The 12552-nt window shown below is 32.8% G+C and overlaps 1 protein-coding gene across 5 annotated transcripts in view; it reads right to left on the bottom strand.

Moving 5' to 3' along the window:
* Positions 1–12552, bottom strand: part of VPS13A (vacuolar protein sorting 13 homolog A) — a 103686-nt gene that overhangs the window by 66612 nt on the left and 24522 nt on the right. For all 5 annotated transcript variants that reach the window (XM_064405060.1, XM_064405058.1, XM_064405059.1 and 2 more), the window contains exons 20-24: positions 10056–10192; positions 8182–8314; positions 7267–7384; positions 3579–3717; positions 699–783 (exon numbers count right to left, since the gene is read on the bottom strand). In XM_064405060.1, the coding sequence (XP_064261130.1) occupies positions 699–783; positions 3579–3717; positions 7267–7384; positions 8182–8314; positions 10056–10192 (612 nt within the window). The remainder of the gene's footprint in view (positions 1–698; positions 784–3578; positions 3718–7266; positions 7385–8181; positions 8315–10055; positions 10193–12552) is intronic.

The raw sequence follows: 12552 nt of genomic DNA, 5'->3' as shown, positions 1-12552 counted from the left end.
AAAGTGTAGTAGTCTGTTTCTCCAGTTGAGTGTTTTGGCATCACAAACATGACTGACACTGAAATAACACTGATATATTTGATTATTTTTCTAATGTAACTGCTAGATGAAATGTTAGGATCTAGCTAAGCTGTTTTGAGCAGCAAGGCAGTATTGAACACAACTGGTTCTCCCACAGCCAATCTTCTGCTTTATCCAGTACAAAATGTTTTTTTATAAAAACACAGTAGTTTCTAATGATTATAATTGCCCTACCTTGTAATTTAAACAAATCCACCTAAATAAGAGAGAAATCCCTCACCATAAGAAAATAATTAAAACCATCATCAGAGGACTAAGTATATGCTACAGCTAAAAATTTCGTATTACTTCAAATGCCTGAATACAGATTTGCAATAACATATGCTGACAAAAACAAACTCACCAAATTTTATATACCAAACAAATTTTCCTGCTATACCCTCAGGAAGGGAACGACACAAACAAGCATACAGAATTTTATTGCTATGAGAAAATACTCAAGTAGTTTGTACAGTATCAATTATAAGCTAAACAGAATAACACTACTCAGCCCTCAAGAACTTGAAACAAAGCCCATATCCTTGCTTACAGCAAGAATAATAAATTAATTCAAATAACTCAAAAACTCCTTGACTTGACCCACTTCTTAAACAAGACTTTAAAATAGATTATACTACCTGACTCAGCAAAAGAATGAAGATCCAAAACAGGATACGCGCCTTGAGATAGGTGTGGTGCTGAAAGCACAGGGGACAGTGTAGCCTGAAACAGGAGATATCATAAAATTTTTTCTTGTATTTATTGGTTATGCTATTGCATGCATATATGTTGCATCCAAGTTTTATAACTTAGGGAAACTTAGCTTAAGTGCAATTCAGTAAACATATTACTAAAATTATAAGCATGGAGAGAAATGAGGCCTAAAATAGGTACAAGCAGCAGCTTTTGAAGGTATGTGAAATGCCACTAGAGTGCACTCTAGAACAGGAATCCTCCACTCCACGTGGTTTCATATATAATAGAATTAAATGCTCTTAGTAAAGGTATCCAAATGATTTAGTTATCATCAAGTCTCAGAAAGCAATCTCAGCAATCTGAGTTTGTAAAGAATTCTCACCTACAAGTTCCGCATGCACATGTATTATACATGTGCCTTGCTCAGAGTATCAAAGTAAGAGAACTGTGCACTGTGTGCCCTTTCTTCTTGAGTGCCTTTGGCTCTGGACTGCACAGTTTACAACAGTTTTTTCCCTGCACCACCACACCTACTCCTCTCTCTCGTTACTTACTGCACCTTTCAAAGCTCAGACTCAGACAATTATTCACAACATCACAGTATCAAATCTATACATTACAGCAACAAGAACACTCATCTTGAATACTGTTTCCAAGGCTACATGTTTCATATCACTCTCAACATTCTCATATCTCTCTTAGTCTCCAGCCTACGTAATCTGACTTTATTGAATATATTCTTGTCTACAAGTAATAAATAGACAAAGTATTTAAGAAATATGTGAAAACATCTCATCTGTAACACTTCCACATTCTATACCAACAAGGAGAAAAAACTGAAATTTGACTTCATAGTACCAAATCATGAAAAATAGATGTATACAGTCAAGTGTCTTCTTGGACTAAAATGCTGAGTGAAAAAATGTAGAAGGATCTGTTCCAAAATATCTTCTGTTTTCACAGCTCAAGAACACTTCCACCACTAACTCAGAACATAAAGAAGAGAACAGCACTCTGACAAAGGATTTCACATTCTTTTCAGTCCAGAAATGATGGGATGTTAACAGAGTTCAGAAGAATTACAGCTGTAAGGATGAAAGCATGGTAGTATACCTGCTACCATCAAAGCACAAAATCAATCAAATTAACTGAATTTAATACCAGCAATTAAAGTCTGTCATATTCTGAAGTAAACAGAAGCTTGAGCAGACAGGTTTAAGCCTAAGTTTTGATATGGATTCACATATAACCTAAATATATTTATACTTGGTCCACAGTCTTTCCTCACTTCATCCACTGTATATCACAACTAATGTACAGGCAATATTAACTACTTCAAGGTCACTTAAAATACCTCAGACTTAACAGTTAAATTCTGTAATCAAATTCAAGTTAGTCAGTGCTATAAAGCACAGGACAATGTGCATCTTATACACGCAAATTCTACTTATATGAAAGTAAAGTCCCAATACCTACCCTCAAAAAAGGTTACTCTGTGATTAGTTGCACAAAACAACAAAGACTAAGGTGGCTTTGGCTGGGTATACCATTAGTACATGAAGAGTGAAAGAAGTCAGAATTAGCTAAAATTTTAATGGCACCACTAAAGAGATGGCAAGAACCACATGAAAAAAACACTCTTCACTGTAGATATACTTTCAATAGGTATGTATGTCTAATCTATTGTTAATAAATATTATGCTAATATAACCGACAGAAAATACCAAACTGCAGTAAAAGCTTTCCAGAACAGCGCAGAATAATTTGTATAAAGACGGAAAGATCGGAAAGATAATCATGAAATAATCTAAAAAAAAACCAAATACAAAGATGAACACTATTCCTGTAGAATCAAGTTCATGAGTTACTAAATAACAGATTGTTAGAAGTATTTACAAATGACAGAAAAATAGAGAGCCAAATTTTGTGTTTGGCTTTTAAAAGAGTACACATACATTCTAATAATAGGACTGCTTTACACATATATAAAACATAGCCAGATCACAAGGACTAGTCATGTCAAAAATTAGTAACTGTGAGTTAATTTCCTAATTTTGTTAAGAACAGCTCAAAAGGTGAAATATATTTTTCAGGAAAAATAAAAAGGGGACAAACTTCTGCCCTGAAGAAGGTATAAAACAGTGACCCAAACCATTTTCACCAAGGAAAGGGGGTGGTGAAAAAGCAAGAACCACTCCCCAAACTCCTAATTGATACAAGAGCAAGGAAAAACTTCCACCCCTGAGCTACATTGTATAAAGGACTTGAAATGGGAAAAGCACTGAGGTCACCTGAAAAAAACCTGCTACTTTTTTGAGGGAGGCATTGTTCATAAAACAGATAGTTAGTGTTTTTTGCTTGGCTTTTGAAACTCTCATCTAACATGACATAATACTTGAACTTCAAAAATTCCAGCATTTTAATGTTTTCTTCACTACACAAAACAGTTGAACCCAAATTCTGCAGCATTATGATACATTTGTAAATTTGAAGGTACAATAAAACTAATCAATAAAACTGAGTATGTTTATTAGTCAAGATTATTATGAACTACAAATTAATTCTCACAGTAGTAAAACTCTGAGGGATTCTATTTTGAACCCAAACACTTGACAACTATTTCATAATTATTGGTCAAAGTAATAAACTAACTAAACAGCAAGAAAATTTTCTACAGCTTTAGAGAAAAAGCTAACTTTTGCAAAAGGCACAAAGTCAATGCTTGTCCATCACTTTCTTGTGAACCTTTCAAAACTGGAATGCTAATATCAAGAAGGCATTTTTCTGATAGTTTGCAATGAAATCTCTTTTAAAAATCTTACCTCGGTCATTTTTGGAGGAGAACTGGTAGCAGGTGCACTTTCTGGCTTAGGAATGCTATCAATTAGCTCCAAGATACTTGTCACCTTCTGGTCTGATATTTGGATAGAAAGTAAAGGCAACTGTCCTGACAGTTTGAACCTGTTTTTTAAAGAATCAAAGTCAAAAGTTCCACAGTTAATTAATCTTAAAATTTTCCAATCAAATTTCACATTATTTTTCTGAAAACCATGAAAGTCTTCTGGGTCTGAAAATTCTTTATCTAACCATAGCATGTATTGTGTATATATACATATGTGTAGATATATATATACATATGTGTATGTGTGTATATATATATATATGTGTGTATATATATATATGTGTGTGTGTGTGTATATATATATATATGTGTGTATATATATATATGTAACCCTTCTGTTCCACACAGAAAAGTTACTTGATCAGCAACCATCAACTTAATATTGTAATCTGTATTCCATTTACTACAAAGTCTTGTGGATCAGGACTACAAATAGTACTAATAACCATTTCCAGTTTAGTTACATAAGGCATAGTTTCCTTACAATTAGAAACTATGCCCTCATGTTCATGCATTTAATTTAATTACTTACAATAAATCACATAACTGAGCTTTTACAAAGTATTTTACAAAAGAAAAGGTGGAGGCATTTTTGCATATGAATGTTTAGGGCTCAAAACATCAAAAAAAAAATGCTTCCTTTCTCATGTATGGTTCAGCAGACTACAGCAGTAGTCTATATATTTAACAAAGGAATAAACATACAGCAATACGGGGTATAAAAGAATAAAATAACCATCTTTAAAAATGAAAACAGTAAAACATATTTTAAGTGTAATAGAACAGGATTTGGCCAAAAAAGAACTAGAATCACATCAAACATTCACACTGGTATTTTGAAGATTTAAAACACTGCTTTGTTTTTCATAGAAGTGAGTGTAACAGAAGCAAGCAGAAAATTTGCTCAAAGAACATACTGTGTTTTTATTACAACTTCTAGTTAGAACAGATAAATAGGTCTGTTCAACAGGTAACAGGGAACACCAGATGCTTAATGCATAGTGTGTGTGCTACTTAATGCTACTTTCTTCCACTTTTGAGGTGCTTAACTCACACCGGAGTCTTCAAAACGACATAAAATGTAAGACTGAAGATGACGTGAGAATAAAAAGCTCCATATTTTCAACCCATCTCAGCTAAACTTGATACTATGAGAGTATCTGAAAAAACAGTTTCTGACACTTAAGGAAGCACACAATTGTACACGTTAAACTGTGGCAGTAACTAGTTTTCTTCAGTTTATTAATTTCTTCACATCCTTAAACTTACAGGATTAATTTTCAACTACTATTCTAATTCTTAATTTCAGTTCTACCAGAGTGAGATTTAGACTCTTCCTTTTTTTTCTTTCATTATTATGGAGAGGATTAAGGTAGATGTGTAACTACCAGATTTGAAGGACCTCTCTCTTTACTGTGCTCCTCAGTTGTTGGAAGAGCAATAGCAATTAAATATACAATAGCAATTCCCACATTCATTGCACTTAAACCTCTCAAGAAAAATTTGTGTACATTTTCAAGTCTCTTTTCATGTTTGTACAACAGACAGCCCATACAGTTAGAAGGCACTCAGCAGATACAAAGCAGACAACCGCAAATAATCTGCTCTTTAAACAAAAGGTTTTAAGGTTTCGAAAATTTTAAAAGTATGGAGAATCAATTATGCCCCATTTGTAGAGACTGAGGTGTGGAGAAGCTAAGTGCTTCAATTTATGAGGAAATCTGTGCAGAAACTTCAAGTTCAGTCTGGTTGTGTTTAAAAAGAAAGAAATGTTAAAAGATTGCCACCATCAAAGATGCAAATCAGTACTCTCCTTCACATTGGAATTTTTATTGTGTTTATAATGAATGCTATTATATAGGATGCTCCTAACATTGCTATCCAAATACTTCCTTCATACACCTTCAAAAACCATATGACAGACTCTCAAACACCTCTTTCAGAAAATGGAGAAACCATACAACAGGACAAAACAAACATTAAAAAAAATATAAAACCTTACACAGGCTGTAAAATTACAGAATCATATTAGTGCTTCCGAATTTCAAGTAACAGAAACTATAAGGAGCATCCTATTACCAGAAATTAAAGAAATGCCGATATTCGTATCCAACCAGAATGAAAGTTCATTTTAATGATTAGGAAGTATGAATACATGAAAACACAGATGAACAGTGAAAATCCTTTGATACAGTAGTCATTACCAAAATTACCTAAATTAGTATTGTCTTCAAGGTAGCAATATAGAAATGTGCCTTTCTAAACAAAGTCAGGACAAAGCCTAGTAAAATCATTACTGTTTTGAACAACAAAATTGCAAGGAATTCAAATGAGTCCAAAGGTCACTGAAAGACGTACAATCAAAGAATCAAAAACAGAGTCACCCAATCATCTGCTTTTCAGATGACTAAATGTAAAACAGGGGCCTTCCAAACTAAGAAACTAATTTGTAAACATCTACCTACTACATTAAACATTTCTGGCAGTAGATTTTGCTGTAAAAGTAACATCTTTCCACTAATTTTTCTCAACAGAACTATGCTGTTCTATGCAGGTAGTTCTAAATACTAATTTTAAAACTCTGGAAAAAATATAATATTGGGTTTACATGATAGTATGCTCATAAAAACTGAAATATAAAGGAACAGATACATGTACACTAAAAATACATTTTATATATATATGTATGTGTAACTGATTTGAGTATAATATTCAACTAAACTATATATTCAACTCTGTTCAACTATACTAAAATTTACAATTTAGGGGACTCTTGCTGACACAAAAGCTACAGTTAACCTTTATCATTTGTGCCCAATGTGATATAGAGAAAAATTATGCAGAAATTTTCCAGAATCAGTTGGACACATTAACTGCCAAAGCACACCTGGTAGCCAAGACAGTTAGACAGGTAGCATTGCAATACTGCAACACATGTAGTCATTAAGAAAACACACTTCTTAATCCAGGTTATACCAGTGAAATTTTTGAACTATGTGAATTACATACCTACATCAAAATTATGTCATTCTATTATATGACCATAGAAATGTAATTGCACTTTCTAACATAAAAAGATTCCTGTGAATTGCAATCCCTTTATTTTACCTTCTTCACCAGAGAAAAAGTAAGGAGGGAAAACATTAAGATGTTTTGTAAGCATCAAAATTCAGAATCTGACAACCCAGGTTTCCAGAAGGTGGCAGCATTATATCATGCAACCACTGATCATTATTAACAGTACTACTATTTTTTTTTTTTTTTTGTATTTATAGAACTGATTTTAAATTCAGATTTTTAGCTCCTTGGTATTTTCAATGAGAACTGAAATGTAGCTATTAGGAAGACTGAATTAGAAGAGGCAGTAATATCTTTAATAAAAATCTTTAAATATGTTAAACATACTACTATAACATTCTATCTTTTTGATATCTGAAAACGTATTTTAATTTATTCTGCATTTTTCTAGATAAATGTATTTTACTTTCAATATTTAAATAGAGCCAATTCAAAAGTGCACAGGTATGGCCAGATCCTTATTTTTTTCCTCTTTTTCCCCTCAAAAAAGTAACTTACTATAAAATTTCAAAATTGGGAAAAATACATACCTGGGCATTCTTGCATCTGTAACAACCATAGCCCTGCTAAATTCCAGTTTTACATCCAAGGGCTGCAAGATGCACTGAGGTGAGTTTTTCAGCTTCCGAGCTTCTCGCCAGTTCTCATCTAGAAGAGCAGAGAAAACATACTTTAAAAACTCAAAGAGATTCCTTCTCAGTACACATCACAGTATTCAAGTATGTGATATTAGTATATATTCCTAAAAATTCAGGTGCCATGATCTCTTTTACAATTCTATCATCAGATGTATTTATACAGGATCTGAACTTCAGACATACAAGACTAATTAATTTCACAGCTACAGCATCCATGGGGTAGAATTCTAAGGACCCAATTCTTAACACGCATGGTAGTGGGAGTTTAGGCTCTGGATTCTCCCCAGGAGAATTAAATTATTAAACTGAATTAAATCCAAAGGATTAAAAATTAAATTATTAAGACTTGTCTGATTATGATTGACTCTATGTTGCTAGTTCCCAAAATACTAAAGTTTCCTTTGGACACCTTACTGAAGTAGTTCAATTCTCATTCTTTCTTTACCATCAAAGAAATGATCAAACCTACAACTACTTGTGGATTCTGCACTAAATCTGGAGAAAAGCAAAGGCGCTGAAGGAAAATACCATAAACAAAGTAATTACTGTCTTACACCCTCTATGCAACAAATCAAAAAATCCTTCAACAAAAGGAATTTTATTATGAATTTGCTAAGATTGGACCTGAAGTCCTAAAGGTATGTTTTGGAAATTCATCACATGTTCATAATACTGAATCTAGAACACTGATGTTTGAAGAAGTAAATTTCAAAAGATTCTCCTCTGCTTCAGCTACAAATATGAGGCACAAGCACCATCACATTGTATTTAGTCATATAAAGAAAAATTACTTTCATGAATACTTACCATGCTTGCTGTACAGTAACTGCATGCTACTGAGCTGGACATCAAAACTGTCATAAGCTCTGGACATTATATCTTCAATAGAGGTTTGTCCTACTTTGATTTCTGATAAATCAGAACGACTTTTGCTTGCCATCTTAAAATATGTAAAAAAAAACATAAATAAATTTCAGAAATATTCAAGGCACTAATTCTACAAATACTTGTTCCCACCACAACAAATGATGCAGTCCTCACTACAGGTAACAGTCTTACAACTATCACAGCACAAGAAATATCTAAAATTTCTATGCTGCACCAAAAAAAAACCCAGAGTATTACCATTTCTTCCTCAAAGAAAGTGCATAATATATTTTAATTTGCTTTTTGTTTCTATGTACAGAATAATTTTCTTTAATAAGTGGCTTATACTCCAAAGTATAAAGTCTCAATTACCTTTTTAATCAGTAGAATAATAATTCAGAATTTTTCTATATAAAATATTACTTATACATTTTACATCTGTTAAATTCACTTGTGACACATTAAAGATGAAAAGATTATTTGGACTGTTCATCACTAATGTCTTTCCTTTAATATCAGTCAATATTCCTCTGATTCAGCTTTGGGACACCCATAATTCTTTGGCATTTCACATTTGTATGTGCCCTCCCTGATGTTCATCTCTGGGGACATTTTTCAGCAGCCTTTCAGTATTTAAAGTCGGCCAAAAAGAAAGATGGTAACAGACTTTACCAGCACTTCTTCTGACAAGTCAAGGGATAACACTTTAAAACTAAGAGTAGATATAGACTAGATATAAGGAATTTTCTTAAAATGAGAGTGGCAATGAGTTGCCCAGAGAGCAACTCTGGCATGAGTTGCCCAGAGAGGAGGTGAATGCCCATCCCTGGGAACATTCAAGGTCAGGATGAACAGGTGTCTGAGGAACCTGATCTAGTCAAAGATGTCTCTGCTCACTGCAGGGAAGTTGAACTCAATGACCTTTAAAGGTCTCTTCCAAGCCAAACCATTCTATAATTCAAACCAAAAGAACATGTTCAGAAAGTAATCATGTGGAAATTACACAGCAAACTAACTCCCATTAGCAAGATTTTAGGATTTGAAACAAATATTTGCTAAAAAAGACAGCAACCTAAACACATAGTATGTGGCAGAATCAATTTTACCCAGAATACAAGTAAATAAAAAGTAAATTGCCTGTACACGTGTAAGATTGTTTATCCTGAAGAACACAAGTTCATCAGTAAGAAGACCATTAATAATATGGACAAAGTCTCTTCTATTTTTATGGACTTCTATTCAAAGTCTATTTCTTTTTTATAGTGATAAATTATAATTTTACAAACCTCATTCAAAGGAGAAGTCAAAAAGACAAAACATTATCTCAAACATACCTCAAATCTCATCTAAATGATCTTAAAAATTGCCCATACATTTACTTTTCTTGTTTCAAAGTAAATTCAGTGATTGAAGGGTAAGTAATAGTAATATCAAAAATAAAAATACCATTTAATCATGTAACAAATAAGTTCATTTTTATATTGTAAGGCAATGTAAAAAATTACTAGACATTTTCCATGTAACAGTCCAAAGTCTCAACAGTAGTTTCACACTAGGGAAGGGGTATTTTCTAGCAATTCTTTTGCACTGAACGAATCCACTGAGAAGATTTCAGTAACTTTTGCCGCGACTAGAAAGCACTTTAAAATAAATACCTAATAAATAAACTGCAAGAGGTACTCTTACTCTTGTAAGAGTAAGAGTAAGTACTATGGTACTCTTCACTACCATAAAACACAAATTAAGAAATTGTAAATCAGGTAAAAAACCGAATTACTATTTCCGGTAAATTACTGCATTATGTAAATACATACTTTAAAACTACCAAGATCCAGAAGTAGTAAATTTGATGTATGATCATAGAATCCTTTTTGTGGAACAATGATGTATGAAGCCATGAGGTTTATTTTGAGATCAAGAACTTTCTGGGTTTCAATAATATACAACAAACCTGAAAAAAATAGTACAATTATTAAATACAAACAAACAAATGTAATTCAAAGATTAAAAGAAAGCGATAAAAAGAAAATCAGGTCTAATTTTAAACAAACTCTATATGCTAGATAACTAATATACATATACTCTTCATATTTCTTCTGAACCATTCATTATAGACACTCCTTAAAGAAGCATCAAGTAGATGAAATGGTGATAGCAAACAGTGCTAACTGACAAGTATAGACAACAATGTGACATATGCAAACTCAAAAATGTTTTCCACTGAGCAGAGATAAAGTGAGAAGGACTGGAATGTGAACTGCAACTTCGAAATTACTGAATTAACCCACTATGTTCCATAAATTCAGAAATTTAATTGCTCCAGAATTCCTTATTGGGAGTATCCAATTACACTAGTCATACTGTTAGTGTTTTTTGATACTGAGATACACAAGTTTACATTAACTCTGCTGACAAACATCTCCATCTTGAGACACCAAAGATATGCAAATATATGATCTTACAAAAATGAAGCTTAAAAATCATGCAATTAGTTGGGAAAATCAGACATTCTAAGATTTGAGATCAAATTCTGCTTTTTTGCTCAGCTGAATTGTGAACAGTATTGCTTCAAGTTAGATCTGGAAACTGCCTTATGATGCAGCCACAACTCATTAAATATTTACCGTTTACAACAAGGTGATGATCACAGAAGTAGAGATAATGAATTATGAAGATAACATGACAGTAAACACACCAACTGGTAAGAAAACAATTAAAACTGCTACATTGTCAAAGGCTGCCCTGTCACAGGAGGGCTAGGCTAGTCAGTAAAGAACTGGATGGCAATTACATTTCAGTATTTGCAAGACAAAACAACTTGGAATAACAAGAAAAGCAGGATTTGATCAGTTTGCATTGCCTAATTGAATTTGAGTGATGTAGAAAGGTCAAGTAAATATCTTCTTGCTTCTTTTATTTGAGAAGAAAATGTAGTGGAATCCATAAATTGAGCTCTGGTAAACCAAGCTTTTTAAATGTCTTTTAATGCTGATAATCATAACTACTCCAGTGTAGCAGGTTCTTTCCATTTTGCAGTTCACAGTTCCCCTATATTTTCCAGCTACCTTCTATTGCTTCAAAGTGTTAAGAACGCATTCTTGAGGACTGCAGGTCTGAACACATTAATTACATTTATGTTCCCATTTTTATTATTCTACTTCTGAGCTTAGCATAGTTCCCTGTATTAGAATATTCTGCAGTTCCAATCTTTTTTCCCTGGCAATTTTCTAAGACCCAGACAAGATTTTACAAGCAATGTACCGCATATTTAGAGATATTCTCATCAAATTTTTCATTTGTGACTGGAACAAGGTTTTAGGTAACTCTGGACAACACAGCATTCTTGTGAGCGTACAAACAGTATTGGACATGCCTCTACAGTAATGATATGCTAAAACTGTAATAAACAGAGAAGACAATTTTGTATTTCCACAAAATACTAATCATGATCAACACCACTGTATTTGGTGCTAATCAGCAGAGAACCAAGCATATTATATATAAGTAAATTTAAAATTTCATCTCAGAAATCAACAATGAACCGTTGTATCAATACACTCAATATTGCTCAAGAAATTTCTGAAAGAAAAGACAAGAAAGCTGATCAACATAATTCTGGTTAATCTGATATTAGTCCTTAAATATACAGTTCACTCAAAGAAGAACTAATGAATAAAAATACCATTGATGCTTGATTTCCCTCCCAATACTAGCCTGATAGAAGCAATCAAATAAACTTTTTGCTTGAGCTTTCTTTAAATCTTTATCACTTCAGCATTCAGATTTTTTTACATTTACTATTTAATTATTAATAGGTTATGCAATTGTAAGAGGCTTAAGAAAACATCCATTGTTTGTTTTTTCCTTTTAAAAATAATTTATATATGAAATCTCCCCTCAGCATCCACTCCCATCCACAGAGACAGGACACTGTGCTAAACACATCTCTTATTTACAAAGCCTCAGACATCCTTACTGGAACAAATTAAATCCACAGATCTCAGTGTTAGTCTTCACAGTATTCAGCATTTCCATTCCTGTCTTAAACTACAAGATCTCTAGAGATAAACAGGATTAAACTAAAACTAGTGTAATGGCTGTAAAACTGAGCAGCTGGAAAGCAGATAAAATGCAGTTTATATAATTTGAACTGAGTCAATCCAAATCAAAATCAATATTCATCAAGGAAGTCAGAAAATCAAAAACACCTATACCAGGGCATTATTTCCTGAAAAAAAAAAAAAGAAATCTGAAAAGGATTCAGAGGTTAACTTAGAGGACTAGTATCTCACAATTACTATTTGAGGAGTA

The sequence above is a fragment of the Passer domesticus genome, chromosome Z (genome assembly GCF_036417665.1).
Source record: "Passer domesticus isolate bPasDom1 chromosome Z, bPasDom1.hap1, whole genome shotgun sequence".
NCBI lineage: Eukaryota > Metazoa > Chordata > Aves > Passeriformes > Passeridae > Passer > Passer domesticus.
The sequence above is the reverse complement of the archived record's forward strand: the minus strand, read 5'-3'. Positions and strand labels throughout refer to the sequence as shown.